The sequence below is a fragment of the Phocoena phocoena genome, chromosome 15 (assembly GCF_963924675.1).
Source record: "Phocoena phocoena chromosome 15, mPhoPho1.1, whole genome shotgun sequence".
Taxonomy (NCBI): Eukaryota; Metazoa; Chordata; class Mammalia; order Artiodactyla; family Phocoenidae; genus Phocoena; species Phocoena phocoena.
The window spans coordinates 57,592,084-57,608,738 of record NC_089233.1 but is presented as its reverse complement, the minus strand read 5'-3'; the positions used below and the strand labels follow the sequence as shown (position 1 = coordinate 57,608,738).

The 16,655-nt window shown below is 39.4% G+C and overlaps 1 protein-coding gene across 1 annotated transcript in view; it reads right to left on the bottom strand.

Moving 5' to 3' along the window:
* The window catches only part of RNF24 (ring finger protein 24), a 42,434-nt gene extending 32,166 nt beyond the window's left edge, over positions 1 to 10,268 (bottom strand). Inside the window, exon 1 of the mRNA XM_065893107.1 lies at positions 10,126 to 10,268. Coding sequence (XP_065749179.1) covers positions 10,126 to 10,268 — 143 coding nt within the window. The remainder of the gene's footprint in view (positions 1 to 10,125) is intronic.
* Positions 10,269 to 16,655: the final 6,387 nt, after the last annotated feature.

The window sequence follows — 16,655 nt, the reverse complement described above, 5'->3', positions numbered from 1 at the left end:
CAAGACCTAAAAATCATAAGCAGACAGCATATAAGAGGCAATTACAGTTTTGAGAACTTCAGAAAAGATTCATCTATAAAAAAAAATCACTTTCTATGAAGAATGTAAATTAACTTGTCAGAAAATCAGAAATTACACACTAAATTCATTTGAATTTGACCATCAGTGAGTACCCCCAAAACACTAGTGGCAACAATAAATTATTGCTGAAAGATATTTGATGATGGTATTTATCTTAACATAATCATATACTGTGCAAACACTAAAAACTGTTAGATATATAGCTGTTTAATAAAATTCAATTCTCTTTCATTCCATAAAGCTCTTTGAATACGGTGTAAAAATTTTTACAGTCTCAGCTTTGGCTTTGACAATTAGGCCCTATTTGGAAATAAAAACAAAAAAACCCAAATGGGACCTAATCAAACTCAAAAGCTTTTGCATGCCAAAGGAAGCCATAAACAAAATGAAAAGACAACCCATAGAATGGGAGAAAATATTTGCAAATGATGCAACTGACAAAGGATTAATCTCCAAAATTTACAAACAGCTTATGCAGCTCAATATCAAAAAAACAAACAACCCAATCAAAAAATGGGCAGAAGACCTAAACAGATGTTTCTCCAAAGAAGACATACAGGTGGCCAAGAGGCACATGAAAAAATGCTCAACATCGCAAATTATTAGAGAAATTCAAATCAAAACTACAATGAGATATCACCTCACACCAGTCAGAATGGCCATCATCAAAAAGGTTACAAACAATAAGTGCTGGAGAGGGTGTAGAGAAAACGCAACCCTCCTACTCTGTTGGTGGGAATGTAAATTGATGCAGCCATTATGGAGAACAGTATGGAGGTTCCTTAAGAAACTAAAAATAGAGCTACCATATGATCCAGCAATCCCACTCGTGGGCATATATCCAGAGAAAAATATGGTTTGAGAGAATGCATGCACCCCAATGTTCACTGCAGCACAGTTTACAATAGTCAAGACATGGAAGCAACCTAAATGTCCATCAACAGATGAATGAGTAAATAAGATGTGGTATGTCCATCAAGAGATGAATGAATAAGATGTGTTACATATATACAATGGAATATTACTCAGCCATTAAAAAGAATAAAATAATGCCATTTGCAGCAACATGGATGGACCTGGAGATTATCATCTAAATAAGTCAGACAGAGAAAGACAAATATGATATCGCTTATATGCAGAATCTAAAAAAAAATGATACAAACTTATTTACAAAACAGAAACAGACTCACAGACTTAGAGAACAAACTTATGGTTACTGGGGGGAAGGATGGGGGAGAGGGACAGACTGGGAGTTTGGGATTGACATGTACACACTGCTATATTTAACACAGATAACCAAGAAGGACCTACTGTATAGCAGCAGTCCCCAACCTATTTGGCACCAGGGACTGGTTTTGTGGAAGACAGTTTTTCCACGGACTGGGCTGGGGTGGGGGATGGTTTTGGGATGACTCAAGCACATTGATTTATTGTGGTTTCTGTGCAGTCAAACCTCTCTGCTAATGATAATCTGTACTTGCAGCCGCTCCCCAGCACTTGCATCACCGCCTCAGCTCCACCTCAGATCATCAGGCATTAGATTCTCATAAGGAGCACACAACCTAGATCCCTCGCATGCGCAGTTCACAATAGGGTTTGTGCTCCTATGAGAAACTGCTCATCTGACAGGAGGTGGAGCTCAGGCGGTAATGCCAGTGATGGAGAGTGGCTGTAAATACAGATGAAGCTTCACTGGCTCACCCGCTGCTCACCTCCTGCGGTGCGGCCCAGTTCCTAACAGGCCACAGACCAATACTGGGGGTTGGGGACCCCTGCTGTATAGTACAGGGAACTCTGCTCAATAAACCTAAATGGGAAAATAATTTGAAAAAGGATACATGTATATGTATAATTGAATCACTTTGCCGTACACCTGAAACTAACATAACATTATTAATCAACTCTACTCCAATATAAAATAAAAAAAAATTTTTAAGTATTGAAATGAAAAAAAAGAAAAAAAGACGAAAATTAGGCCCTATTTAAAAACTTAGAGAGTGGAGGGGAAGATGGCGGAAGAGTAAGACGCGGAGATCACCTTCCTCCCCACAGATAGACCAGGAATACATCTACACGTGGAACAACTCCTACAGAACACCTACTGAACGCTGGCAGAAGACCTCAGACATCCCAAAAGGCAAGAAAGTCCCCACGTACCAGGGTAGGGCAAAAGAAAAAAGAATAAACAGAGACAAAAGGATAGGGACGGGACCTGCACCAGTGGCAGGGAGCTGTGAAGGAGGAAAGGTTTCCACACACTAGGAAGACCATTAGCGGGTGGAGACTGCGGGTGGCAGACGGGGAAAGGTTCGGAGCCGCGGAGGAGAGCACAGCAACAGGGGTGCGGAGGGCAAAGCGGAGAGATTCCTGCACAGAGGATCGGTGCTGACCGGCACTCACCAGCCCGAGAGGCTTGTCTGCTCCCCCGCCGGTGCGGGCGGGGCTGGGAGCCGAGGCTCGGGCTTCGGTCAGAGCGCAGGGAGAGGACTGGGGTTGGCGGCGTGAACACAGCCTGCAGGGGGTTAGTGCACCACGGCTAGCCGGGAGGGAGTCCAGGAGAAAGTCTGGACTTGGCGAAGAGGCAAGAGACTTTTTCTTCCCTCTTTGTTTCTTGGTGCGCGAGGAGAGGGGATTAAGAGTGCTGCTTAAATTGCCTCCAAAGACGGGCGCGAGCCGCGGCTAAAAGCGTGGACCCCAGAGACGGGTATGAAACGCTAAGGCTGCTGCTGCTGCCACCAAGAAGCCTGTGTGTGAGCACAGGTCACTATCCACACCCCGCTTCCGGGGAGCCTGTGCAGCCTGCCAATGCCAGGGTCCCGGGATCCAGGGACAACTTCCCCGGGAGAACGCACGGTGCACCTCAGGATGGTGCAACGTCATGTTGGCCTCTGCCGCCGCAGGCTCGCCCTGCACTCTGTGCCCCTCACTCCCCCTGGCCTGAGTGAGCCAGAGTCCCCGAAGCAGCTGCTCCTTTAACCCCGTCCTGTCTGAGCAAAGAACAGACGCCCTCCTGCGAACTATACGCAGAGGCGGGGCCAAATCCAAAGCTGAGCCCCTGGGAGCTGTGAGAACAAAGAGAAAGGGAAATCTCTCCCAGCAGCCTCAGAAGCAGCGGATTAAAGCTCCACAATCAACTTGATGTACACTGCATCTCTGGAATACATGAATAGACAACGAATCATCCCAAATTGAGGAGGTGGACTTTGAGAGCAAGATTTATGATTTTTTCCCCTTTTCCTCTTTTTGTGAGTGTGTATGTGTATGCTTCTGTGGGAGATTTTGACTGTATAGCTTTGCTTCCACCATTTGTCCTAGGGTTCTATCCTTCCTTTTTTTAAAAAATTTTTTTCTTAATAATTATTTTTTATTTTAATAACTTTATTTTATTTTACTTTGCCATCTTTTTTTCTTCCTTTCTTCTTTCCTTTTCTTTCTTTCTTTCTCTCCTTCCTTCCCTCCTTTAGATGACAAATCATGCCAAATTGAGGAGGTAGACTTTGAGAGCAAGATTTTTTCCCCTTTTTCTCTTTTTGTGAGTGTGTATGTGTATGCTTCTGTGTGAGATTTTGTCTGTATAGCTTTGCTTCCACCATTTGTCCTAGGGTTCTATCTGTCCGTTTTTTAAAAAATTTTTTTTCTTAATAATTATTTTTTATTTTAATAACTTTATTATATGTTATCTTTTATTTTACCTTATCTTACTTCTTTCTTTCTTTTTTTCCTTCCTTCCCTCCTTCCTTCCTTCCTTCCTTCTTCCCTCCTTCCCTCCCTCCCTCCCTTCTTCCTTCCTTTCTTTCTTCTACTAATTCTTCCTTTCTATTTTTACTCCCTTTTATTCTGAGCCATGTGGATGAAAGGCTCTTGGTGCTGCAGCCAGGAGTCAGTGCTGTGCCTCTGAGGTGGGAGAGCCAACTTCAGGACACTGGTCCACAAGAGACCTCCCAGCTCCACATAATATCAAACGGCTAAAATCCCCCAGAGATCTCCATCTCAACACCAGCACCCAGCTTCACTCAACGACCAGCAAGCTACAGTGATGGACACCCTATGCCAAACAACTAGCAAGACAGGAACACAACCCCACCCATTAGCAGAGAGGCTGCCTAAAATCATAATAAGGCCACAGACACCCCAAAACACACCACCAGACGTGGACCTGCCCACCATAAAGACAAGATCCAGCCTCATCCACCAGAACACAGGCACTAGTCCCCTATACCAGGAAGCCTACACAACCCACTGAACCAAATTTAGCCACTGGGGACAGACACCAAAATCAACGGGAACTGTGAACCTGTAGCCTGCAAAAAGGAAACCGCAAACACAGTAAGTTAAGCAAAATAAGAAGACAGAAAAACACAGCAGATGAAGTAGCAAGATAAAAACCCATCAGACCTAACAAATGAAGAGGAAATAGGCAGTCTACCTGAAAAAGAATTCAGAATAATGATAGTAAAGATGATCCAAAATCTTGGAAATATAATAGACAAAATGCAACAAACATTTAACAAGGACCTAGAAGAACTAAAGATGAAACAAACAACGATGTACAACACAATAAATGAAATTAAAAATACTCTAGATGGGATCAATAGCAGAATAACTGAGGCAGAAGAACGGATAAGTGACCTGGAAGATAAAATAGTGGAAATAACTACTGCAGAGCAGAATAAAGAGAAAAGAATGAAAAGAACTAAGGACAGTCTTAGAGACCTCTGGGACAACATTAAAGGCACCAACATTCGAATTATAGGGGTCCCAGAAGAAGAAGAGAAAAAGAAAGGGACTGTGAAAATATTTGAAGAGATTATAGTTGAAACCTTCCCTAATATGGGAAAGGAAATAGTTAATCAAGTCCAGGAAGCACAGAGTCCCATACAGGATAAATCCAAGGAGAAATATGCCAAGACACATATTAAACAAAATGTCAAAAATTAAATACAAAGAAAACATATTAAAAGCAGCAAGGGAAAAACAACAAATAACACACAAGGGAATCCCCATAAAGTTAACAGCTGATCTTTCAGCAGAAGCTCTGCAAGCCAGAAGGGACTGGCAGGACATATTTAAAGTGATGAAGGAGAAAAAGCTGCACCCAAGATTACTCTACCCAGCAAGGATCTCATTCAGATTTGATGGAGAAATTAAAACCTTTACAGACAAGCAAAAGCTGAGAGAGTTCAGCACCACCAAACCAGCTTTACAACAAATGCTAAAGGAACTTCTCTAGGCAAGAAACACAAGAGAAGGAAAAGACCTACAATAATGAACCCAAAACAATTAAGAAAATGGGAATAGGAACATACATATCGATAATTACCTTAAATGTAAATGGACTAAATGCTCCCACCAAAAGACACAGATTGGCTGAATGGATACAAAAAAAAGACCCATATATATGCTATCTACAAGAGACCCACTTCAGACCTAGAGACACATACAGACTGAAAGTAAGGGGATGGAAAAAGATATTCCATGCAAATGGAAACCAAAAGAAAGGTGGAGTAGCAATTCTCATATCAGACAAAATAGACTTTAAAATAAAGACTATTAGAAGAGACAAAGAAGGACACTACATAATGATCGAGGGATCGATCCAAGAAGAAGATATAACAATTGTAAATATTTATGCACCCAACATAGGAGCACCTCAATACACAAGGCAAATACTAACAGCCATAAAAGGGGAAATCGACAGTAACACATTCATAGCAGGGGACTTTAACACCCCACTTTCACCAATGGGCAGATCATCCAAAATGAAAATAAATAAGGAAACAAAAGCTTTAAATGATACATTAAAGAAGATGCACTTAATTGATATTTATAGAACATTCCATCCCAAAACAACAGAATACACATTTTTCTCAAGTGCTCATGGAACATTCTCCAGGATAGATCATATCTTGGGTCACAAATCAAGCCTTGGTAAATTTAAGAAAATTGAAATTGTATCAAGTATCTTTTCCGACCACAATGCTATGAGACTAGATATCAATTACAGGAAAAGATCTGTAAAAAATACAAACACATGGAGGCTAAACAATACACTACCTAATAACGAAGTGATCACTGAAGAAATCAAAGAGGAAATAAAAAAATACCTAGAAACAAATGACAACGGAGACACAACGACCCAAAACCTATGGGATGCAGCAAAAGCAGTTCTAAGAGGGAAGTTTATAGCAATACAATCCTACCTAAAGAAACAGGAAACATCTTGAATAAATAATTTAACCTTGCACCTAAATCAATTAGAGAAAGAAGAACAAAAACCCCCCAAAGTTAGCAGAAGGAAAGAATCATAAAAATCAGATCAGAAATAAATGAAAAAGAAATGAAGGAAACAATAGCAAAGATCAATAAAACTAAAAGCTGGTTCTTTGAGAAGATAAACAAAAGTGATAAACCATTAGCCAGACTCAGAAAGAAAAAAAGGTAGAAGACTCAAATCAATAGAATTAGAAATGAAAAAGGAGAAGTAACAACTGACACTGCAGAAATACAAAAGATCATGAGAGATTACTACAAGCAACTCTATGCCAATAAAATGGACAACATGGAAGAAATGGACAAATTCTTAGAAATGTACAACCTGCCAAGACTGAATCAGGAAGAAATAGAAAATATGAGCAGACCAATCACAAGCACTGAAATTGAAACTGTGATTAAAAATCTTCCAACAAACAAAAGCCCAGGGCCAGATGGCTTCACAGGTGAATTCTATCAAACATTTAGAGAATAGCAAACACCTATCCTTCTCAAACTCTTCCAAAATATAGCAGAGGGAGGAACATTCCCAAACTCATTCTACGAGTCCACCATCACCCTGATACCAAAACCAGACAAGGATGTCACAAAGAAAGAAAACTACAGGCCAATATCACTGATGAACATAGATGCAAAAATCCTCAACAAAATACTTGCAAACAGAATCCAACAGCACATTAAAAGGATTGTACACCATGATCAAGTGGGGTTTATTCCAGGAATGCAAGGATTCTTCAGTATATGCAAATCAATCAACGTGATACACCATATTAACAAATTGAAGGAGAAAAACCATATGATCATCTCAATAGACGCAGAAAAAGCTTTTGACAAAATTCAAACCCATTTATGATAAAAGCCCTGCAGAAAGTAGGCATAGAGGGAACTTTCCTCAACATAATAAAGGCCATATATGACAAACCCACAGCCAACATCGTCCTCAATGGTGAAAAACTGAAAGCATTTCCACTAAGATCAGGAACAAGACAAGGTTGCCCATTCTCACCACTATTATTCCACATAGTTTCGGAAGTTTTAGCCACAGCAATCAGAGAAGAAAAAGAAATAAAAGGAATCCAAATCAGAAAAGAAGTAAAGCTGTCACTGTTTGCAGATGACATGATACTATACATAGAGAATCCTAAAGATGCCACCAGAAAACTACTAGAGCTAATCAATGAATTTGGTAAAGTAGCAGGATACAAAATTAATGCACAGAAATCTCTGGCATTCCTATACACTAATGATGAAAAATCTGAAAGTGAAATCAAGAAAACACTCCCATTTACCATTGCAACCAAAAGAATAAAATATCTAGGAATAAACCTACCTAAGGAGACAAAAGACCTGTAAGCAGAAAATTATAAGACACTGATGAAAGAAATTAAAGATGATACAAATAGATGGAGAGATATACCATCTTCTTGGATTGGAAGAATTAACACTGTGAAACTGACTCTACTACCCAAAGCAATCTACAGATTCAATGCAATCCATATCAAACTACCACTGGCATTTTTCACAGAACTAGAACAAAAAATTTCACAATTTGTATGGAAACACAAAAGACCCCGAATAGCCAAAGCAATCTTGAGAATGAAAAACGGAGCTGGAGGAATCAGGCTCCCTGAGTTCAGACTATACTACAAAGCTACAGTAATCAAGACAGTATGGTACTAGCACAAAAACAGAAATATAGATCAATGGAACAGGATAGAAAGCCCAGAGATAAACCCACACATATATGGTCACCTTATCTTTGATAAAGGAGGCAGGAGTGTACAGTGGAGAAAGGACAGCCTCTTCAATAAGTGGTGCTGGGAAAACTGGACAGGTACATGTAAAAGTATGAGATTAGATCACTCCCTAAAACCATACACAAAAATAAGCTCAAAATGGATTAAAAAACTAAATGTAAGGCTAGAAACTATCAAACTCTTAGAGGAAAACATAGGCAGAACACTCTATGACATAAATCACAGCAAGATCCTTTTTGACCCACCTCCTAGAGAAATGGAAATAAAAACAAAAATAAACAAATGGGACCTAATGAACCTTCAGAGCTTTTGCACAGCAAAGGAAACCATAAACAAGACCAAAAGACAACCCTCAGAATGGGAGAAAATATTTTCAAATGAAGCAACTGACAAAGGATTAATTTCCAAAATTTACCAGCAGCTCATGCAGCTCAATAACAAAAAAACAAACAACCCAATCCAAAAATGGGCAGAAGACCTAAATAGACATTTCTCCAAAGAAGATATACAGACTCCCAACAAACACATGAAAGAATGCTCAACATCATTAATCATTAGAGAAATGCAAGTCAAAACTACAATGAGATATCATCTCACACCAGTCAGAATGGCCATCATCAAAAAATCTAGAAACAATAAATGCTGGAGAGGGTGTGGAGAAAAGGGAACACTCCTGCACTGCTGGTGGGAATGTGAATTGGTACAGCCACTATGGAGAACAGTATGGAGGTTCCTTAAAAAACTACAAATAGAACTACCATATGACCCAGCAATCCCACTACTGGGCACATAACCTCAGAAAACCATAATTCAAAAAGAGTCATGTACCAAAATGTTCAAGGCAGCTCTATTTACAATAGCCTGGAGATGGAAACAACCTAAGTGTCCATCATCAGAAGAATGGATAAAGATGATGTGGCACATATATAAAATGGAATATTACTCTGCCATAAAAAGAAACGAAATTGAGCTATTTGTAATGAGGTGGATAGACCCAGAGTCTGTCGTACAGAGTGAAGTAAGTCAGAAAGAGAACGACAAATACCGTATGCTAACACATATATATGGAATTTAAGAAAAAAAAATGTCATGAAGAACCTAGGAGTAAGACAGGAATAAAGACACAGACCTACTAGAGAATGGACTTGAGGATATGGGGAGGGGGAAGGGTAACCTGTGACAGAGCGAGAGAGAGGCATGGACATATATACACTACCAAACCTAAGGTAGATAGCTAGTGGGAAGCAGCCACATAGCACAGGGAGATCAGCTCGGTGCTTTGTGACCACCTGGAGGGGTAGGATATGGAGGGTGGGAGGGAGGGAGATGCAAGAGGGAAGAGATATGGTGATATATGTATATATATAACTAAGGAAAAGAAAAACCTTAGAAAGAGAAAAATGCTTGCTTAAGCAATTATGAGTCAGTCAACCATGAAAGTTTACTGGCCAAATCCATTACTCGTTCTAGTGGGTATTTCATCCTTTATCACTTGTCTGTACATGTGCTACAGAGCTTGTCAAATAGTGTTTTATGCAGATAATCAATCACCTGTACACCTGACCAATTCACCAGCAAATGGAAGCTTCAGATATTCTTGAGAAACCACAAATATCTGTTTAAGGTCTTGTATCTTGTTTGGACATTGTTTTCTGATCCCTAATGACTGTAGCTAACACCCTCCTGAAAAGCAATCTTGAAATTTCTGTTAAAGTAGATTAAATCTTGGGGACAATAACGTAAGTGTTATTAGGTTAGGTTCTAATACGTTAGGAAAACAAATGTGGACAATTTTCTCCTCTAGTGCAAAATATCTCCTCAGCAGATAAAACTGAAGACTGAATAAAGGTGTTTTACTGATTAGTAACTCACAGAAGGTTAAAATGTTAAGCCACCTTAATTTTAGAAAATTTGCTAATTATCATATGTATAAAACATTTTATCCTGAGGGCAGAAAGTTGATTTATTATTGATTGCTTAACATATATTGAAGCAACACAGAATGAAAATTGATTACCTAATCAAGTAGCAACAGAAGAGTAAACTAAGGATGAAGACAAATATAGCAGTGCCAAAAACCACAATATATATGTTGAGTGGCAGATTCTGGAATCCAATATTAGGCATCCTGAAGTTGTAATGTGGGAAATCCGAGCTCATGGATGAACTGTGGGGAAAGAAAAGAATGGGAAAAAATTAGGTTATAAAGACTAAAAACCAAGATAGCATTATCTTTGTGCATGTACAAAGGCAAATTTTTCCTTAAGGCTTGAAACAAATATGATAGACAGGGTTAATATCCATGCCATTAATTCATTAATCATGCCACAAATATTTATTCAGTACTTATTATGTACCTGGCACTGCTCCAGAAGCTTGAGATCCTACCTAAAAAGCTTTACAAAAAGGTATTCACAGAGAGGTACTGGCATTATTTCACTGAAATAATGCCAATAATCAATAAACATCAATAAATGAAAATGTTCAACATCAAAGAAGTAAAAAGGAAAAAAAGGTTAAGATTTTAAAAACTCTTTAATCTTTAAAGTAATAATATGGTAAAATATTGGCAATAACTTAGATATCTCACAAGGAGATAATGATTAAATAATTATATAGAGTCATATGTTACAATATTGTTTGGTCATGAAAACCTGTTTTCAATAAATTTTAAATTTTAATAAAGATATATGGGAAAATTAAGCAGGATATAAATTGTATATAAAATATGATCCCGATTTTGCAAAGGGTTAAAAAAAAGGTGGATTATATATGGAAATATATGTGTACATATAGGTGTGTGTGTGTGTGTGTTTGTGTGTATGTGTGTGTGTAGCAGAAAAAAGCCTGAAAGCCAACATATCAAAATGTTAATAATGACTTGTGGTTTACTAGCCATTTTGATTTTCTTCTTTTTTTTTTTTTTTAAAAACACTTTATTAAATCAGACTCAGGAGAATTCCCTGGCGGTCCAGTGGTTAATACTCTGTGCTTCCATTGCCGGGGGCAGGGGTTCAATACCTAGTCAGGGAACTGAGATCTTGCAAGCTGCGTGGCATGGCCAAAAAAAAAAAAAAAAAAAAAAAATCAGGCCTTGTTCTAAGCATTTTACTGGCTTTATTTTATTTAATTCTTACATAAAATTTCTATAGGTACCATAACATCTCCCCCATTTTATAGATAAGGAAACCAAAACTTAGAGTTTTGGTCACATAGCCATGACTAACCAAGTATGTATGGGAGTCAAGGCCTCTCCAACTCCAAAGCCAGTGCCCTTGGCTCATATGCTCTAGTCTTTATAATAAAAAAAACAGCAAATATTGTTTAAGCACTAAAAAGGGGACTATTTTTGTCAATTAGATTGCTACTACCTACTGATCACTACACAGTTAAAATTCCATGAATGGAGGTTGCCCCGTTCTTTAGGTGATGAGCTATAGTAATAAAGTGGCTCATCATACCTTCATGCTTGAACTTTCCTTGTCATTTTGATTCATTACAAAATAAAGAGCAACTACCAGTCTTGATTATCAAGACCACATAATGGTAACTGGATTACAACTATGACTACTGCCAAAATCAAAACAAAACTAAACTCCTCCAAACAAAATGCTTCTACTTTTATTTATACAAGGTACATTACAAATGTGTTTGCAGATCTTTCGTGTCCTTGTTGGTTCCTGGAAGAGTATATTTATATTATAGACAACATTGAGATACTGACTGGTTGTATCTGAAGCCTCAGTGTTATTATTACTTTAATTTCCAACTTTTAATAACTTATACCAGGAACTGTAAAGACCTACTGCATCCCATGGAAACGCCTAAGGAATTCCAAGCATAAATAATGGATAATATTTAGTTTTGAACATTCAACCATTTTCTGCAAGTGCTTTTATTCAAATATGTAATTTCCTTTTTCTTACACTCAGACATTCTTGGAAGAGAAGGAAGGAGTTAAGCAGTACTTTACTAAATATATCTAGCACATATATTGTACAGCTATAAGAAAATTACAGCTGCCAAAACACAATTCTTCCATACTGCTGACAGGGCTTCACTTAATGACTCTTCCTACAGTCAAGACTTAGATGACTATCCTTCAGTCCTTTAGAAATACCCCTCACCAGACAAATTTGGCTTGGTAAAGTAACTCTCACCTTAGGAAATAAGAGATTAAATGTACATCCTGGGAGGGCTAATAGAGAAGAAATAGGCAAACAGATGGAAACTTTTATGGTGGAAAAAGGGACTGGTTTGCAGTCGGCAACTTTCTGTGTTGTTCCCAGGATGTCACTAGCTAGATGTCAGTACTTGGTCCATCTGTCCCATTATCAATGGGACAATGCTTATCCTATCTTCAAGGGATTCCTGGAAGGATAAAATGAGATGATAGATACTGAAGTGTCTGAAAACTCTAAGAGGGCAAAATACTAAGGCTATAATGTGTGTGTGTGTGTGTGTGTGTATTTGGCGAGGGGTCGGGGAGAGGGATGACATTAAGAAGATTAGTAGATAACATAAAAGATGCCCTAGCAAAGATCAAGTCTCTGTAGAGGATTCTACCAAACTAAATGCTCCTTCCTCAGGAGCTCCTCTGCACACACTGCTAAGCTTTGTGTCAAGTGACCTGCCAACCTGGCCACCAGAGGCAGGAAACCTATCCTGGCCAAAAGCAACTATCAATATAGGCCAGCTGGGAGTGAGCCAGTGGTGTGAGAATGCTACACTGTAGGGGTCCTTGTACTGGGTGGCACCACCAACAAACTCTGGGGGTATTCTGAACAGAGACACAGACATGGAGTATTAGAGGTAGTACTGTCATCAGAAGGAAGAGACATCTGCCTCAGTGCTCCTGGGGTCTGACTGCTGACAACTTTCCTGTGAGTCCACTCTTCTTGTTAGGGCCTTACAACCCATTACCAGAAGAATGGGAGTTGGCAGGGGATATGCTGATGCAGAACACATTTTAGGAATTTCCCCCCTTTCTTTTGGTAAATGGAATTGCTTAGCTACAACTGATATGTTGTCCCAACAGTCTAAGTAGATGATGTATTATTCCAAGATATTAATCCTGGTCTAGTGATATATTAATTTTATAATATTTTCATTATAATATCTTTTCAGCATGAGTATGAATAATCTTTTAAAGTAAGACAACCTTTAAAAAGAAAGCTACTATTCAACACCATCATAATGAGCATTCTTTGCTATTTAGGTATTACAAATGTAAAAGTTGGGGCTTCCCTTGTGGCGCAGTGGTTGAGAGTCCGCCTGCCGGTTCGTGCCCCGGTCCGGGAAGATCCCACATGTCACGGAGCGGCTGGGCCCGTGAGCCATGGCCGCTGAGCTTGCGTGTCTGAAGCCTGTGCTCCGCAACGGGAGAGGCCACAACAGTGAGAGGCCCGCGTACCGCAAAAAGAAAAAAAAAAAAAAAAAAAGAAATAGACAAATATCTGAGTTTTGTTTTTTTTTTTTAAATCAGCAATGGGATTTTTCACCAAGATACAAAAGGGACAGAGATTTGGCCCCACAGAGGACCAGAGCTTCACACAGTACACCACAGTTAGATGGGCTGCAGCAGTGTTTCTTTTTTTTGTTTTAAATAAATTTATTTATTTTAATTTATTTGTTCATTTTTTTGGCTGAATTGGGTCTTCGTTGCTGCGTGCAGGCTTTCTCTAGTTCTGGCAAGCAAGGGCTGCTCTTTGTTGTGGTGTGTGGGCTTCTCCTTGCAGTGGCTTCTCTTGTTGCAGAGCATAGGCTTTAGGCACGCGGGCTTCAGTAGTTGTGGCACGCAGGCTCAGTAGCTGTGGCTCCCAGGCTCTAGAATACAGGCTCAGTAGTTGTGGCACACAGGCTTAGTTGCTCTGCGGCATGTGGGATCTTCCCGGACCAGGGATCGAACCTGTGTCCCCTGCATTGGCAGGCGGATCCTTAACCATGCAGTAGTGTTTCTTGAAGTGTGTTTGGTGGCCTCATTCTTCTTAGACCAGTTCCTGCTCCCTGGACAATACATCAGCATCTTCCCAGTAGTTTGTATTCTACTTTTGCTTCAAAAATGCTCAGAAAAAGAGACACCAGTAATTAGACTGCTGTGTTTTATAATTTGTGGTTCACAAACCATTAAAAACCATATATTTCTTATTAATACAAGACATCCAAGAAAAACTTTCTAAGAAAAAATTATCTTAGACTTTGTTAATCTTTTTTAAAAAACGGAGACATAAATTTACATTAAAAATGCACCCATGTGTATAGGTCAAAGAGTTTGGACAAATGAATATACACTTGTTACCACCATCCTAATCAAGATACAGAACATTTCTTTATCCCCAGAGAATTCCCTGTACCCCTTTGCAGTTAATCACCACTCCTAACCACTGATCTGATTTCCATCATTACAGATAAATCTTCCTTAATCTAGAATTTCATATTCAAATGGAATCACACAGTATGTACTCTTTTGTGTTTAGCTTTTAGTCTCTCAGTAGGTGAGAGACTCTTAAACAGCTATATAAATTCACATTATATTCCTAGCTTGTCCTAGTTATTCTATTATCTACAGCTGGTGCCTCCTAAAGATCATTAACTTCATCTTTGAATATATCAATTTTATGGTTAATTTTTGGATACTTCTTTCTACACAAAATTCCTGGTTATCCTATTCAGGTGTTGTTATTGTTTTCATGGAAGAACATTTCACCATGTCCTGGGTGTTCCTTTCCATTTTTAAGTCTTTCTTCAGTGGAACACTTTCTACCTATTATTTTTTTAAAGCCTTCAGCAGAGGAAACGTGTAGCTTGATTCACTCACCATATTTTGCCCCAGTCAAAATCTAAGGGAAAGCAGGAACTCCAAGGTGCTCAAGACTGGAGTGGTGGGACTTCCCTGGTGGCTCAGTGGTTAAGAATCCGCCTGCCAATGCAGGGCACACAGGTTCGAGCCCTGGTCCAGGAAGATCCCACATGCCGCAGAGCAACTAAGCTCATGCACCACAACTACTGAGCCCATGCTCTAGAGCCTGCAAGCCACAACTACTGAGCCCATGCGCCACAACTACTGAAGCCTGTGCACCTACAGCCCGTGCTCTGCCACAAGAGAAGCCACCACAATGAGAAGCCTGTGCACCGCAAAGAAGAGCAGCCCCCCCTCGCCGCAAAACTAGAGAAAGCCTGGGCGCAGCAACGAAGACTCAACAAAGCCAAAAATAAATAAATTTATATATATATAAAACACAGACTGGGGTTTCCCAGGTGGCGCAGTGGTTGAGAGTCCGCCTGCCGATGCAGGGGACACGGGTTCGTGCCCCGGTCCGGGAAGATCCCACATGCCGCAGAGCGGCTGGGCCCGTGAGCTATGGCCGCTGAGCCTGTGCATCCAGAGCCTGTGCTCCGCAACGGAAGAGGCCACAACAGTGAGAGGCCCGCGTATCGAAAAAAAAAAAAAAAAAAAACATAGACTGGAGTGGTGAAGCCCCTTTTATGGTGAGGCATCTGCTGATATGTGCCAGTCCTCTTGGGCCAAGGAAACACAAGTCCAAGCTCGCAGCTTAGCCCAGGTGGGTTCCTACATTAAGCCAGGAGGGAAGATAAAGCAAGTGGATACACACAGCCTCTTTCATTCACACCATTGTTCTTTCTTTATTTTCACCTTTTACTTTCATATAATCATGGAAAAAACCCTCTGTGTCTATTGTCCTATACATCTGTTCATAGGAAACATGTATAACTAACATACACATAACATGATCAATACCTGGAACCTGTTTAAACATTCTCATTCATTTATCTGGCTTCTTTTATTTCATTCCTTATTAAAAATTTTTTCTTCTCTTCAAGTATATTCTGTGAATTCTCAACTTATCCTCCATTTTTGTATCTTTAACATTATTTCCCTCTTTCTTAGAGCTTTATGCTTTATTTTGTTACTTCATCCAACTTCTCTGGAATACTTTTCAGATCTCTTAAAACATGACTTCTGCTCTTACATTATCTATGTGATGCTGCCCACAAATGCTCACAGCATGTATATTACTGTCTGTTTTTTCATCTGCAATCTTCTATGTTCCTCTTTTAAGTTGATGTATTTACTCTAGGAGGGAGGCAGTCCATACAGAACACACCAAGAAGAGGCCTGACAGGGCAAATTCATCTCCCTTCCTGGTTAGCATCATCTACTGGAAGAGGTTGTTGGCCACATTACATCAAGCACACCACTGTGCACTTCAGTCTAATTCAACAAGGCACTGGGTGCCAGGTCTGTAGTAAAGAAAGAAACAAGAAAAATGTGTTCAGAGAAGGGGAGAAGTCTCACGTGACATGCTCACTTCAGAATTCTGCCTAGGTTTGGAATTTTCCCAGAAAAATGGAGAAAATTCTTTTTTTTCCTTTTCCACTTCTATCTTCTGTATAAGCATATATATATATATATATATATGTATACACATATATACTTTTTCATATTCTTTTCCATTATGGTTTATTATAGAATATTAAATATAGTTCCCTGTGTTATACAGTAGGACCTTATTGTTTATCTATTTT